At 41.5% G+C, this 17,112-nt stretch overlaps 1 protein-coding gene across 1 annotated transcript in view; it reads left to right on the top strand.

Annotated features, from left to right (window-relative positions):
- Positions 1 to 7,494, top strand: part of LOC110594012 (adhesion G protein-coupled receptor E2-like) — a 31,614-nt gene extending 24,120 nt beyond the window's left edge. Inside the window, exons 10-14 of the mRNA XM_044913010.1 lie at positions 2,515 to 2,623; positions 2,784 to 3,007; positions 3,209 to 3,388; positions 6,782 to 6,979; positions 7,255 to 7,494. Of these exons, the coding sequence (XP_044768945.1) occupies positions 2,515 to 2,623; positions 2,784 to 3,007; positions 3,209 to 3,388; positions 6,782 to 6,979; positions 7,255 to 7,494 (951 nt within the window). The remainder of the gene's footprint in view (positions 1 to 2,514; positions 2,624 to 2,783; positions 3,008 to 3,208; positions 3,389 to 6,781; positions 6,980 to 7,254) is intronic.
- The last annotated feature ends 9,618 nt before the right edge of the window (positions 7,495 to 17,112 follow it).

Raw genomic sequence — 17,112 nt, 5'->3', positions numbered from 1 at the left:
ACAAAGCTGGGGGCATCACGTTGCCCGATCTCAAGCTATATTACAAAGCTGTGATCACCAAGACAGCACAGTACTGGCACAGAAACAGACATATAGACCAATGAAACAGAATAGAGAACCCAGATATGGACCCTCAACTCTATGGTCAAATAATCTTTGACAGAGCAGGAAAAAACATGCAATGGAAAAAAGGCAGTCTCTTCAATAAATGGTGCTGGGAAAATTGGACAGCCACATGCAGAAGAATGAAACTCAACCATTCTCTAACACCATTCACAAAGATAAACTCAAAGTGGATGAAAGACCTCAGTGTGAGACAGGAATCCATCAAAATCCTAGCGGAGAACATAGACAGTAACCTCTTTGACATTGGGCACAGCAACTTCTTTCAAGATACATCTCCAAAAGCTAGTGAAACAAAAGCAAAAATGAACTTTTGGGACTTCATCAAGATAAAAAACTTCTGCACAGCAAAGGCAACAGTCAACAAAACAAAGAGGCAACCCACAGAATGGGAGAAGATATTTGCAAATGACACTACAGACAAAGGGCTGGTATCCAAGAGCTGTAAAGAACTTCTCAAACTCAACACCCAAAAAACAAATAATCAAGTCAAAAAGTGGGCAGAAGACATGAACAGACACTTCTCCAAAGAAGACATACAAATGGCTAACAGACACATGAAGAAATGTTCATCATCATTAGCCATCAGGGAAATCCAAATCAAAACCACACTGAGATACCACCTTCCACCAGTTAGAATGGCAAAAATGGACAGGGAAAGAAACAACAAATGCTGGAGAGGTTGTGGAGAAAGGGGAACCCTCTTACACTGTTGGTGGGAATGCAAGTTGGTACAGCCACTTTGGAAAACAGTGTGGAGGTTCCTCAAAATTTTAAAAATAGAGCTACCCTATGACCCAGCAATTGCACTCCTGGGTATTTACCCCAAAGACACAGATGTAGTGAAAAGAAGGGCCATATGCACCCCAATGTTTAGAGCAGCAATGTCTGCAATAGCCAAACTGTGCAAAGAGCCGAGATGCCCTTCAACAGATGAATGGATAAAGAAAATGTGGTCCATATATACAATGGAATATTACTCATCCATCAGAGAGGATGAATACCCAACTTTTACATCAACATGGATGGGACTGGAGGAGATTATGCTAAGTGAAATAAGTCAAGCAGAGAAAGTCAATTATTATAGGGTTTCACTTATTTGTGGAACAGAAGGAATAACATGGAGGACATTAGGAGAAGGAAGGGAAACATGGGCGGGGGGAATTGGAGGGAGAGATGAACCATGAGAGACTATGGACCTGAGAAACAAACAGGGTTTTAGAGGCGGGGGGGAGGGGGGATTGGTTAGCCCGGTGATGGGTATTAAAGAGGGCACATACTGCACGGAGCACTGGGTGTTATACGAAAACAATGGATCGTGGATCACTACATCAAAAACTAAAGATGTATTGTATGGTGACTTACATAACATAATAAAATTAAAAAAAAAAAGGTTGTTTAATTTTGAAGAATGTAAATTTAATATTATTTGATATTTCAGTATGATTTGTTTTGTTGAGTAAAATTCAAGTAAGATAAAATTTACCATTTAAAAAAAATATACAATTCAGTAGCACTTAGTACACTCCCAGAGTTGTACAACCATCACCTCCATTTCTAAAATATATTCATCACCCCAAAACTAAATATTGTAAGCACTAACAGTCCTTTGCAATGCCCTGTGAACTTCAGGATGAACTTTTCCATGTCTAAAAAATGTTGCAATATTGATACGTATTCTATTGAATCTGTAGACATCTTGGGGAAATATTGCCATCTTAATAATATTCAGCCTTTTAAACATGAAAATGAATGTTTTCCCATTTACTTAGGGTCTTTCATTTATTCCAACATTTTTTTGTAGCTTTCCGTGTACAAGTCTTGAACCTCCTTGGGTTAATTTATTCCTAATATTTTGTTCGTATTTTTTACATTTATGTTCATAAAAATATTGGTCTAAAATTTTCTCATAATGGCTTTATCTGGTTTTGTTATCATTGTGATGGTGGCTTCATAAGATTATTTAGGTAGTATTCCTTACTTTTCTACTTTTGGAAGAATTTACAAAGAATTCTTGTTAATTCTTACTTAAATGGTTGGGAGAATTCACCAGTAAAGCCATCTGGTCTAGGCTTTTCATTTTGGGGAATTTTTATCTGATTCATTGTCTTTGCCTTTGATAGGTCTGTTCAACTTTATTTATTCTTCAGTTACTTTTGTTGTTTGTATGTCTCCAGGAATTTGTCACTTTCATCTACATTATCCAGTTTGTTGGTGTACAATTGGTCATAGTATTTTCTTACAGTCCTTTGTAATTCAGTGTGTGTGTGTGTATGTGTGTGAGTGTGTGCATGTGCCTACCACCACACATACAAAAATAATGGTGTTATAGCAACCACTACAGGCAGAATTACTAACTTAACTCCCTTATATAATTCCTATCACTCATAGACCTGTCCCCTGGAGGTGCAGGAACAAGGACACAGAAATGTCACTTTGAGTTTAAATCAGGCGAAGATGCTGCTGAACTGGGATGTGGTGCACGAATCTGGTGACTCAGGTACTGGCTGAGATGGGGGGAAGGTTACAAGATGCCCAAGGATGTGACAAACAGGGAACTGAAGATTAAAGTGAAGATGTGGTTAGTGGGACCACAGAGTCCATCTGAGGAAGAAGGGGTGTTGGGCATCCCAAGGTATCAACATTGGCCTCATCCTGCAGGTCCTCTGTGGTGGGTCTCATCTCCACTCCAGGGATGGGCAAGTTGTTGGCTGAGGCCCGTCTGGTCCTGGAGTCTGAGAAGCAGGCAGTTCTGCATGGGGCACACAAGGGCGTGCTGCAAGGAGTCTCCTCTGTCCTGGTCTCAGATGTCATCTCTGCCTTTATGAGCAACTGGGACACCCAGAACCTCAGCTCTCCCATCACCTTCATCTTCTCCCACCACGTGAGTGCTGTTGAGATGGTGCTGTGGCTGTGGAAGGAGCCTGGGTTCTGGGCACAGCCTTGCTGCCTAGCTCAGTCTTGAGGTTCTGGGGGGCTCCCTCCTGGGTGCATCATTCCAAAGAAAGCCCTTTGCAAGCCAGCTTTGGATAAGCATTTCTGAGCACCAGGACCACCAGCTCCCACCTACACTCGCTTCCTACAGTTGATGACCCCTGGACCAATTCAAAAGGTGTTCTGTGCCTTCTGGGATCACACTCTGGATGGATATGGTCATTGGTCCACCACAGGTTGCAGGATGGTGGCCACTGGAGACATCAGAACCACCTGCCAGTGCACCCACCTCAGCAGCTTTGCTGTCCTCTTGGCTCACTGTGATGTGCAGGTGAGAGCCCTGAGAGGGGTTACGTTCCATGCCTATTGCTCTGTAACATATTTCCTCACATGTAGGGGCTTTAAAAAAACAGAAATTTATATCTTGTGGTTTCTTTGCTTGGGCATGGTGGTGCTGAGTTGCTGTTCTGGGTCCTACAAGCCTGAAGTCTGCCAGATCTGCATTCTCCTCTGCGGCTCAGGTTCCTCCTGTGAGCTCCCTGGTTGCTGGCAGGATTCAGTTCCTTGCAGTTGTAGGAGTAAGGTTCCACTTTCTAGCTAGCTGAGAGCAGGGGACCATGCTCAGCTCCTAGGAGCTACCTGCATTCCTTCTTTCACAGGCCCTCACACAGGTATCAGCATTCCTATTTCTTTTTAAAGTTTTTATTTATATTGAATTTAGTTAACATATATTGTATATTAGTTTCAGGGATAGAGTTTAGTGATTCATCAGTTGCATACAACACTCAGTGCTCATTACATGAAATGCCCTCCTTAATGCCCATCACCCAATTACCCCATTCCCCCACCCACCTCCCCTCCAGCAACTCTCGGTTTGTTTCCTATAGTTAAGAGTATCTTATAGTTTACTTCCCTCTCTATTTTCATCTTATTTTTTCCTCCCATTCCCCTATGTTCATCTGTTTTGTTTCTTAAATTCGATGTATGAATGAAATAATATGGTATTTTTTTTCCGACTGATTTATTTCACTTTGCATAATACCCTCTAGTTCCATCCATGTTGTTGCAAATGGGATTTCATTCTTTTTTTTTTTTAAAGATTTTATTTATTTATTTGAGAGAGAGAGAATGAGAGAAAGCACATGAGAGGGGGGAGGGTCAGAGGGAGAAGCAGACTCCCTGCCGAGCAGGGAGCCCGATGCGGGACTCGATCCCGGGACTCCAGGATCATGACCTGAGCCGAAGGCAGTCGCTTAACCAACTGAGCCACCCAGGCGCCCTGATTTCATTCTTTTTGAGGGCTGTGTAATATATATACCACATTTTAAAAAAAATTTTTATATTATTTTTATTAAATTAATTAACATATAGTGTATTATTAGTTTCAGAGGTAGAGGTCAGTGGTTCATCAGTTGCATATAACACCCAGTGTTCATTACATCACGTGCCCTCCTTAATGCCCACCATCCTGTTACCACATCCCCCCACCCACCTCCCCTCCAGCAACCCTCAGTTTGTTTCCAATAGTCAAGTGTCTCTTATGGTTTGTCTCCCTCTCTGATTTCAACTTACTCTATTTTTCCTTCCCTTCCCCTATGATCCTGTTTTGTTTCTTATTCCACATATGAGTGAAATGATATGATAATTGTATTTCTCTGATTGACTTATTTTGCTTAGCATAATTCCCTCTGTTCCATCCACAGTATTGCAAATGGTAAGATTTTATTATTTTTTTTAAAGATTTTATTTATTTATTTTGAGAGAGAGAGAGAGAGAGAGATCACGAGCAGAGGGGAAGGGTAGAGGGAGAATAAGGCTCCTCACTGAGCAGGGACTCTGATGTGGGACTCGATCCCAGGACCCTGAGATCATGACCTGAGCCAAAGGCAGACGCTTAACCAACTGAGCCACGCAGGCACCCAAGATTTCATTTTTTGATGGCTGAGTAATATTCCATTGTGTTTGTGTGTATGTGTGTGTGTGTTTGTATGTGTGTGTATGTGTGTATGCCGCATCTCCTTTATCCATTCATCTGTTGACAAACATCTTAGCTCTTTCCATATTTTGGCTACTGTGGACATTACTGCCTAAACATTGGGCGTGCATGTGACCTTTCAGATCACTATGTTTCTATCCTTTGGATAAATACCTAGATGTGCAATTCATGGGACATAGGGTACCTCTATTTTTAACTTTTTGAGGACATTCCATACTGTTTTCCAGAGAGGCTGCACCAGTTTGCATTCCCACTAACAGTGTAAGAGGGTTCCCATATCTCTGCATCCTCACCAACATCTGTTGTTTCCTGAGTTGTTAATTTTAGCCATTCTTACTGGTGTGAGGTAGTATCTCATTGTGGTTTTGATTTCTGTTTTCCTGATTCCAAGTGATGTTGAGCATTCTTCATGTGTCTGTTGGCCATTTGTATGTCTTCTTTGGAGAAATGTTTGTTCATGTCTTCTGCCCATTTCTAGACTGGATTTTTGGGTGTTGAGTTTGATAAGTTCTTTATAGATTTTGGATACTAGTCCTTTATCTGATATTTCATTTGGAAATACCTTCTCCCATTCCATAGGTTGCCTTTTAGTTTTGTTGACTGTTTTCATTGTTGTGCAAAAACTTTTTATCCTGATGAAATCCCAGTAGCTCATTTTTGGTTTTGTTTCTCTTGCCTTTGGAGATGTGTCTCGCAAGAAGTCAATGTGGCCAAAGTCAAAGAGGTTGCTATCTGTGTTCTTCTCTAGGATTTTGATGGATTCTTGTCTCACATTTATGTCTTTATTCCATTTTGAGTTTTTTTGTGTATGGTGTGAGAGAATGGTCCAGTTTCATTCTTCTGCATGATGCTGTCCAATTTTCCCACACCCTTTGTTTAAGAGACTGTCTTCTTCCCACTGGATATTCTTTCCAGCTTTGTCAAAGATTAGTTGACCATAGAGTTGAGGGTGCATTTCTGGGTTCTCTATTCCAATGTACCAGCATTTTTATCCAGAGTACAGCAGAAGTTCCCTCCCCTCAAATGCTCAATCTTTGAATCTTTTTCTCCAGGAAGTGTTCAGGGCTTTTGAGAACTCACTGATCAGGCCAGGCCTACAAGGATAAAATCCCTCTCTTAAAGTCAACTGATATAGGACCTGAATTCCATCTGAAAAATCCCTTCACAGCAGCACAAATTGGCATTTAACTGAAAATCTTGAAGAGGCGTGTGTACATCTTCTATCATTCATTGCCAAATTAGAATTCTGCTTATCACAGGGGTCTTCATGACAGGAAGGCTGTAGAAAGTGGCTCTAGGGGCTGTAGAAAGGAAGATTTGGTGGTGGCAGAGGTCAAAGGGGACCAGGAAAGCCATTGGGTGCACGTGGGATAGGAACTATGTTTGCCTGTTCTGCTGGCCAGGTGAGCTGGTTACTTCCTCTGGATCACCACGTCAAAGACTTAGGTGATCTGTAAAATAAAATAAACCCTTGTGAGCTCCAGGAGTTTCTCCTGAGTAAGGACTCTCCTATCCCTCAATTTTTATGGGACCTGAATTAATAAGGTCAGAATCCCATAGAATTTTAGCATTCTGAACCTGGAGGAATTTCCTGAATAACATAACAAATTTACTTGGTTCCCCTGTTCTTGATGTTGCTATGTCAAAAAATGAAAAAAAAAAATAATGTACCACAGAACAGGAAAATGTGACTGTGATGTCTTCTTGCTTCTTTTTCCTGGGTCCCAGGAGGAGGATACGGTGCTGGCTGTGATCAGCTGTATAGGGCTGGGCCTCTCTCTGCTGTGCCTCCTCCTGGCAGCCCTCACCTTCCTGCTGTGCAAAACCATCCAGAACACCAGCACCTCGATCCACCTGCAGCTCTCAATCTGCCTCTTCCTGGCCCACCTGCTCTTCCTCACAGCCATCGACCAGACTGAGATCAAGGTACTGACATTGTCATAGGGGAGCCTCTGCTCTGCCCCAGGGGATGCTCAGTTCATGGAGCCATCATGCATTGATACCTTGATAAAATGGCCTTGGGTCCCAGGGAAATTTTGAAGGGTAAGTAGCCTATTTCACATTGATAAAACTAGATAAAAAACTTCTTTTGACAACTCCTTTAAGTTGAGAGTTCTCCCCTGTGGTAAGGTATGGGAAGGGTCCTGGGGTAACCCTCCTCCCTGACAATCCCTCCTGGTGACATCTTTCTCCTCCCCCAGGTGCTGTGTGCCATCATTGCGGGTGCCCTACACTATCTCTACCTGGCGTCCTTCACCTGGATGCTGCTGGAGGGTCTGAATCTCTTCCTCACTGCATGCAACCTGACGGTGGTCAACTACTCCAGTGTGAGCAGGGTCATGAAGAAGCTCATGTTCCCCGTGGGCTATGGAGTCCCAGCTATAATTGTGGCCATTTCTGCTGCATCCAGGCCTCACCTTTATGGAACACCCACCCAGTAAATGCAATTTCCCTACATGATCATGGCCAGCACTAGAACCAGAGTAACATTTTTTATTATGCCCGAGCATAATACAGAGAAGACACATGAAGCAATAATCCTTAGGATCTTTCTGGTGGAAAATTATAATAATTAAGCAGCGTACGCAAACAATGAATCATGGAACACTACATCAAAAACTAATGATGTAATGTAAGGTGATTAACATAACATAATAATAAAAAAAATAAAATCTGAGAAAAAAAAATTAAGCAGCATGTCTTTAGACCTCTGTCCTTTGAATAGCAAAACTGTAGTGAAAAGAATTGTTTAGGACATCATTTAAAAAAAAATCTAATCTACTTCTTTTTACAAATCCTTTAAGATGTTCAAATGTTTTTATTTGGAAAAGTAGAGTTGATTTAAATAATGAAGTAATAGGTTGCCTCATAGTTTACAAGGTACTTTATGCCACGCATTTTCTACCCATTTTTATACGTGGTAACTCAATCCTCACACTAATACTATGAAGTATGTATAGTTTTTGCCCCATTTTTTTTTTTTAGTATTTATTTATTTATATTGAGAGAGAGAGAGTACATGACAGGGGGGAGGGTCAGAGGGAGAAGCAGACTGCTGAGCAGGGAGCCTGATGTGGGACTCGATCCTGGAACTCCAGGATCATGACCTGAGCCGAAGGCAGTCGGTTAACCAACTGAGCCACCCAGGTGTCCTTTTGCCCCATTTTGTTAAATATTAAATTCTTTCTTTCTTTCTTTAAAAAAATTTTTAAAATTTTATAATGTTATGTTAGTCACCATACAATACATCATTAGTTTTTGATGTGGTGATCCATGATCCATTGTTTTCGTACAACACCCAGTGCTCCATGCAGTATGTGCCCTCCTTAATACCCATCACCGGGCTAACCAATCCCCCCTCCCCTCTCCTCTCTAAAACCCTGTTTGTTTCCCAGAGTCCATAGTCTCTCATGGTTCATCTCTCCCTCCAATTCACCCCGCCCATTTTTCCCTTCCTTCTCCTAATGTCCTCCATGTTATTCCTTATGTTCCACAAATAAGTGAAACTATATGATAATTGACTTTCTTTGCTTGACTTATTTCGCTTAGCATAATCTCCTCCAGTCCATTCATGTTGATGTAAAAGTTGGGTATTCATCTTTTCTGATGGCTGAGTAATATTCCATTGTATATATGGACCACATCTTCTTTATCCATTCATCTGTTGAAGGGCATCTCGGCTCTTTGCACAGTTTGGTTATTGTGGACATTGCTGCTCTGAACACTGGGGTGCATATGGCCCTTCTTTTCACTACATCTGTGTCTTTGGGGTAAATACCCAGGAGTGCAATTGCTGGGTCATAGGGTAGCTCTATTTTTAAAATTTTGAGGAACCTCCACACTGTTTTCCAAAGTGGCTGTACCAACTTGCATTCCCACCAACGGCATAAGAGGGTTCCCCTTTCGGGTGGTGGAGCAAGATGGCGGAGGAGTAGGAGACCTGGATTTCATCTCCTCTCAGGAATTCAGCTGGATAGGGTTCAAACCATTCTGAACACCTACAAACTCAACAGGAGATCGAAGAAAAGAACAGCAACAACTCTCTGAAAGAAAAGCGACCACTTTCTGGAAGGTAGGATGTGCAGAGAAGTGAATCCGAGGCAATATTCGGGAGGATAGATGGTGGGGGAGGGGCCTCCATCAGCCGCTTCTGGCAAGTGATAGAGCTGGGGAGCACAAAATCGGAACTTTTAAAAGTCTGCTCCGCTGAGGGACATCACTCCAGTGGCTAAGCAGGGGGTGGAACCCTCGCGGGACAGTGTGGTCTCAGGACCCTTGGGGTCACAGAAAGACCAGGGTGCCTGAGTGTGGCAGAGCTCCCAGGAAACAGAGCAGGGAAGCTGGCTGCAGAGGCGGAGCCCAGGCACGGGCTCTCAGCTCGGGGTTGCCATAAAACGTGATCCGCGGCACAGTCGGGCCACTGCTCCTCCAGCGGGGACCCAACAAGTGGCAGATCCGGGGAGACTCCCCTTCCTCCCCCAGGAGGAGCGGCGAGGGAGCACACTGCAGGGATCTGCTGGGTTTGGAGACTCCACACCGAGTCGGGTGCCAGAGATAGAAACTCTCGGTCACAGGCGGGGTGAGCACAGAGTGTGGCTGGAGACCGGGGAGAGGGGAGTGATTGACTGCTTTTCTCTGGGGGCTCACTGAGGAGCGGGGCCCCAAGTTCTTGGCTCCTCCAGGGCAGAGATTGGGAGGCCACCATTTCACTCTCCACCTCCAAAGCTGTACGGAAAGCTCGCAGGGAACAAAAGCGCCGGAGAGCAACCCGAGCAGATTACTTAGCCTGGACCGGGCAAGGGCAGGGCAATTCTGCCTCTGGCAAAGACTTTTGGAAACCACGGCAACAGGCCCCTCCCCCAGAAGATCAGCGAGAACAGCCAGCCAAGACCAAGTATACCGATCAATGAGAATGGCAGAACTCCAGCACTAGGGGAATACTACACATAGAATTCATTGCTTTTTTACCATGATTCTTTAGTCTTTCAAAGTTAATTTTTTTAACTGTCTTTTTTCTTTTTTTTTAATTTTACTTTTTCCCTATTTAAACCAACATCTTATCAATCCCTTTTAAAAAAATTTTTTTATATTTCATTTTTAGAGTCATATTCTATCCCTTCATAGTAGTTACCTGTATTTTTGGCATACATATATGTTGTTCTCTCTTTAAAATTTTGAGATAGTTTCTTCTAAAAGATCAAAATATACCCTAAATCTCTAGTGTATGGTTTTTTTCTACTCCCCTGCCTGATCACATTCTCTCCCTTTTTTTTTCTTTTTTCTTTTTTAAAATCTTCTTCTTTCTTTTTTCAAACAATTTCTTTTTTTTTTTTTAAAGATTTTATTTTATTTTATTTTTTTTAAGATTTTATTTATTTATTTGACACACAGAGAGAGAGACAGCTAGAGAGGGAACACAAGCAGGGGGAGTGGGAGAGGGAGAAGCAGGCTTCCCGCCGAGCAGGGAGCCCGATGCGGGGCTCGATCCCAGGACCCTGGGACCATGACCTGAGCCGAAGGCAGACGCTTAACGACTGAGCCACCCAGGCGCCCCTTTTTCAAACAATTTCTTATCAATATCTTTTATAAAATTTTTTATAATTTCCATCTTTACAGTCATCATATCAACCCTTCATCATATCAACCCTTATTTTTGTAGATATATAAGTTTTTCTTTCTTTAAAATTTTGGTAGGCACTTTCTTCTAACAAACCAAAATACACCCAAAATCTAGTGTGTGGCACTGATCTATATACCAGCTTGATCATATTTGATCACATACTGGTTTTTTTGTTGGTGTTGTTTTGTTTTGTTCTGTTTTGTTTGTTTTTATCTTTATCTTTTCTTTTTTCTCTCTTTCCCTTTCTTTTCCCACTGCTTCAGGTCTTTTCTGATTTGTTTGGAGTATATTTTCTGGGACGTTGTTACTCTGCTAGCATTTTGTTCTCTCATTAATCTATTCTCCTCTGCACAAAATGACAAGACGGAAAAAATCACCTCAACAAAAAGAACAAGAGGTAGTACCAACTGCCAGGGACCTACTCAATAGGGACATTAGTACGATGTCAGATCTAGAGTTCAGAATCATCACTTTAAAGATACTAGCTGGGCTTAAGAAAAGCATGGAAGTTATTAGAGAAACCCTTTCTGGAGAAGTAAAAGAACTAATATCTAATCAAGTAGAAATCAAAAAGGCTATTAATGAGGTGCAATCAAAAATGGGGGCACTAACTGCTAGGATAAATGAGGCAGAAGAGGGAATCAGTGATATAGAAGACCAAATGATGGAAAATAAAGACATTGAGAAAAAGAGAGATAAACAACTACTGGATCACGAGGGCAGAATTCGAGCGATAAACGATACCATAAGATGAAACAACATTAGAATAATTGGGGTCCCAGAAGAAGAAGAACGAGAGAGAGGGGCAGAAGGTATACTGGAGCAAATTATAGCAGAGAACTTCCCTAATTTGGGGAAGGAAACAGGTATCAAAATCCAGGAAGCACAGAGAAGCCCTCACAAAATCAATAAAAATAGGTCCACACCCCGACATCTAATAGTAAAACTTACGAGTCTCATAGACAAAGAGAAAATCCTGAAAGCAGCTCGGGAGAAGAGATATGTAACCTACAAGGGTAGAAACATTAGATTGGCAACAGACCTATCCACAGAGACCTGGCAGGCCAGAAAGGACTGGCAGGATATATTCAGAGCACTAAATGAGAAAAATATGCAGCCAAGAATACTATATCCGGCTAGGCTGTCATTGAAAATTGAAGGAGAGATAAAAAGCTTCCAGGACAAACAAAAACTAAAGGAATTTGCAAAAACAAAACCAGCCCTACATAAAATCTTGAAAGGGGTCCTCTAAGCAAAGAGAGAGCCTAAAAGCAACATAGACCAGAAAGGAACACAGACAATATACAGTAACAGTCACCTTACAGGCAATACAATGGCACTAAGTTCCTATCTTTCAATAGTTACCCTGAATGTAAATGAGCTAAATGCCCCAATCAAAAGACACAGGCTATCAGATTGGATTAAAAAACAAGACCCATCGATACACTGTCTGCAAGAGACTAATTTTAGAACCAAAGACACCCCCAGATGGAAAGTGAGGGGGTGGAAAACCATTTACCAGGCTAATGGACACCAAAAGAAAGCTGGGGTGGCAATCCTTATATCAGACAAATTAGATTTTAAACCGAAGACTGTAATAAAAGATGAGGAAGGACATTATATCCTACTTGAAGGGTCTATCCAACAAGAAGATCTAACAACTGTAAATATCTATGCCCCTAACATGGGAGCAGCTGATTATATAAGCCAATTAATGACAAAAGCAAAGAAACACATTGACAACAATGCAATAATAGTGGGGGACTTTAACACCCCCCTCACTGAAATGGACAGATTGTCTAAGCAAAAGATCAACAAGGAAATAAAAACTTTAAATGATACACTGGACCAAATGGACTTCACAGACCTATTCTGAACATTCCATCCCAAAGCAACGGAATACACATTCTTCTCTAGTGCCCATGGAACATTCTCCAGAATAGATCACATCCTAGGTCAGAAATCAGGTCTCAACTGGTACCAAAAGATTGGGATCATTCCCTGCCTATTTTCAGACCACAATGCTTTGAAACTAGAACTCAATCACAAAAGGAAAGTCAGAAAGAACTTAAATACATGGAGGCTAAAGAGCATCCTACTGAAGAACGAATGGGTCAACCAGGAAATTAAAGAAGAATTAAAAAAATACATGGAAACCAATGAAAATGAAAACACAACTATTCAAAATCTTTGGGATGCAGCAAAGGCAGTCCTAAGCAGAAAGTATATAGCAGTACAAGCCTTTCTCAAGAAACATGAAAGGTCTCAAGTACACAACCTAACCCTACACCTAAAGGAGCTGGAAAAAGAACAGCAAATAAAGCCTAAACCCAGCAGGAGAAGAGAAATAATAAAGATCAGAGCAGAAATCAATGAAATAGAAACTAAAAGAACAGTAGAACAGATCAACGAAACTAGGAGCTGGTTCTTTGAAAGAATTAACAAGATTGATAAACCCCTGGCCAGACTTATCCAAAAGAAAGAGAAATGACCCAAATCACCAAAATCATGAATGAAAGAGGAGAGATCACAACCAACACCAAAGAAATACAAACAGTTATAAGAACATATTATGAGCAACTCTATGCCAGCAAATTAGATAACCTGGAAGAAATGGATGCATTCCTAGAGATGTATCAACCAGGAAAAAATAGAAAACCTGAACAGACCTATAACCACTAAGGAAATTGAAGCAGTCATCAAAAATCTCCGAACAAACAAAGGCCCAGGGCCAGATGGCTTCCCAGGGGAATTCTACCAAACATTTCAAGAAGAATTAATACCTATTCTTCTGAAACTGTTCCAAAAAATAGAAATGGAAGGAAAACTTCCAAACTTATTTTATGAGGCCAGCATTACCTTGATCCCAAAACCAGACAAAGACCCCATCAAAAAGAATTACAGACCAATATCCCTGATGAACATGGATGCAAAAATTCTCACCAAACTACTAGCCAATACGATCCAACAGTACATTGAAAGGATTATTCACCACGACCAAGTGGGATTTATCACTGGGCTTCAAGGTTGGTTCAACATCCACAAATCAATCAACGTCATACAATACATTAACAAAAGAAAGAACAAGAATCATACGATCCTCTCAATAGATTCAGAAAAAGCATTTGACAAACTACAGCATCCTTTCTTGATCAAAAGTCTTCAGAGTATAGGCATAGAGGGTACATACCTCAATATCATAAAACCCATCTATGAATAACCTACAGTGAATATCATTCTCAATAGGGAAAAACTGAGAGCTTTCCCCCTAAGGTCAGGAACGCGGCAGGGATGTCCACTATCACCACTGCTATTCAACATAGTATTGGAAGTCCTAGCCACAGCAATCAGACAACAAAAAGAAATCAAAGGCATCCAAATTGGCAAAGAAGAAGTCAAACTCTCACTCTTTGCAGATGATATGATACTTTATGTGGAAAACCCCAAAGACTCCACCCCAAAACTGCTAGAACCCATACAGGAATTCAGTCAAGTGGCAGGATATAAAATCAATGCACAGAAGTCAGTGGCATTCTTATACACCAACAACAAGACAGAAGAAAGAGCAATTAAGGAGTCGATCCCATTTACAATTGCACCCAAAACCATAAGATACCTAGGAATAAATCTAACCAAAGAGACAAAGGATCTGTACTCACAAAACTATAAAATACTCATGAAAGAAATTGAGGAAGACACAAAGAAATGGAAAAACGTTCCATGCTCATGGATTGGAAGAACAAATATTGTGAAGATGTCAATGCTACCTAGAGCCATCTACACATTCAATGCAATCCCCATCAAAATACCATCCACTTTTTTCAAAGTAATGGAACAACTAATCCTAAAATTTGTATGGAACCAGAAAAGACCGAGAATAGCCAGTGGAACGTTGAAAAAGAAAAGCAAAGCTGGCGGCATCACAATTCCGGACTTCCAGCTCTATTACAAAGCTGTCATCATCAAGACTGCATGCTACTGGCACAAAAACAGGCACATAGATCAATGGAACAGAGTAGAGAGCCCAGAAATGGACCCTCAACTCTATGATCAACTCATCTTTGACAAAGCAGGAAAGAATGTCCAATGGAAAAAAGACAGTCTCTTCAAAAAATGGTGTTGGGAAAATTGGATAGCCACACGCAGAAGAATGAAACTGGACCATTTCCTTACACCACACACAAAAATAGACTCCAAATGGTTGAAAGACCTCAGTGTGAGACAGGAGTCCATCAATATCCTAGAGGAGAACACAGGCAGCAACCTCTTCGACCTCAGCCTCAGCAACTTCTTCCTAGAAACATTGCCAAAGGCAAGGGAAAGCAAGGGCAAAAATGAACTATTGGGACTTCATCAAGATAGAAAGCTTTTGCAAAGGAAAGGAAACAGTCAACAAAACCAAAAGACAACCAACAGAATGGGAGAAGATATTTGCAAATGACATATCAGATAAAGGGCTAGTATCCAAAATCTATAAAGAACTCATCAAACTCAACACCCAAAGAACAAAGAATCCAATCAAGAAATGGGCAGAAGACATGAACAGACATTTTTCCAAAGAAGACATCCAAATGGCCAACAGACACATGAAAAAGTGCTCAATATCGCTCGGCATCAGGGAAATCCAAATCAAAACCTCAATGAGATACCACCTCCCACCAGTCAGAATGGCTAAAATTAACAAGTCAGGAAACGACAGATGTTGGCAGGGATGCGGAGAAAGGGGAACCCTCCTACACTGTTGGTGGGAATGCAAGCTGGTGCAGCCACTCTGGAAAACAGTATGGAGGTTCCTCAAAAAGTTGAAAATAGAGCTACCATATGATCCAGCAATTGCACTACTGGGTATTTACCCCAAAGATACAAAAGTAGGGATCTTATAGGTACGTGCACCCTGATGTTTAAATATTTCTTTTTTTTTAAAAGATTTTATTTATTTATTTGAGATAGAATGAGAGAGAGTACATGAGAGGGGGAAGGGTCAGAGGGAGAAGCAGGCTCCTCGCTGAGCAGGGAGCCCGATGCGGGACTCGATCCCAGGACTCCAGGATCATGACCTGAGCCGAAGGCAGTCACTTAACCAACTGAGCCACCCAGGTGCCTGCACCCCGATATTTATAGCAGCAATGTCCACAATAGCCAAACTGTGGAAAGAGCCAAGATGTCCATCGACAGATGAATGGATAAAGAAGAGGTGGTATATATATACAATGGAATATTATGCAGCCATCAAAAAGAATGAGATCTTGCCATTTGCAAGGACGTGGATGAAACTGGAGGCTATTATGTTGAGCGAAATACGTCAAACAGAGGAAGACATGTATCATATGACCTCACTGATATGAGGAATTCTTAATCGCAGGAAACAAACTGAGGGTTGCTGGAGTAGCTGGTGGGGTGGGAGGGATGGGGTGACTGGGTTATAGACACTGGGGAGGGTATGTGCTCTAGTAAGTGCTGTGAATTGTGCAAGACTGTTAAATCTCAGATCTGTACCTCTGAAACAAATAATGCAATATATGTTAAAAAAAAAAAAAGAAGAAGAAGAAGAAGGTAGCAGGAGGGGAAGAATGAAGGGGGGGAAATCGGAGGGGGAGACGAACCATGAGAGACGATGGACTCTGAAAAAGAAACTGAGGGTTCTAGAGGGGAGGGGGGTGGGAGGATGGGTTAGCCTGGTGGTGGGTATTGAGGAGGGCACATTCTGCATGGAGCACTGGGTGATATGCCCAAACAATGAATCATGGAACACTACATCTAAAACTAATGATGTAATGTATGGGGATTAACATAAGAATAAAAAAATTAAAAAAAGAAAGTGGGTTCCCCTTTCTGCACAACCACTCCAACATTTGTTGTTTCTTTCCTTGTCCATTTTTGCCATTCTAACTGGTGTAAGGTGGTATCTCAGTGTGGTTTTGATTTGGATTTCCCTGATGGCTAGTTATGATGAACATTTCTTCATGTGTCTGTTAGCCATTTGTATGTCTTCTTTGGAGAAGTGTCTGTTCATGTCTTCTGCCCATTTATTGACCTTGATTATTTGTTTTTTGGGTGTTGAGTTTGAAAAGTTCTTTATAGATCTTGGATACCAGCCCTTTGTCTGTAGTGTCATTTACAAATATCTTCTCCCATTCTGTGGGTTGCCTCTTTGTTTTGTTGACTGTTACCTTTGCTGTGCAGAAGCTTTTTATCTTGATGAAGTCCCAAAAGTTCATTTTTGCTTTTGTTTCACTAGCCTTTGGAGATGTATCTTGAAAGAGGTTGCTGTGGCCGATGTCCAAGAGGTTACTGCCTATGTTCTCCTCTAGGATTTGGATGGATTCCTGTCTCACATTGAGGTCTTTCATCCACTTTGAGTTTATTTTTGTGAGTGGTGTTAGAGAATGGTCGAGTTTCATTCTTCTGCATGTGGCTGTCCAATTTTCCCAGCACCATT

Source organism: Neomonachus schauinslandi, chromosome 1, assembly GCF_002201575.2.
Source record: "Neomonachus schauinslandi chromosome 1, ASM220157v2, whole genome shotgun sequence".
Taxonomy (NCBI): domain Eukaryota; kingdom Metazoa; phylum Chordata; class Mammalia; order Carnivora; family Phocidae; genus Neomonachus; species Neomonachus schauinslandi.
The sequence above is the reverse complement of the archived record's forward strand: the minus strand, read 5'-3'. Positions and strand labels throughout refer to the sequence as shown.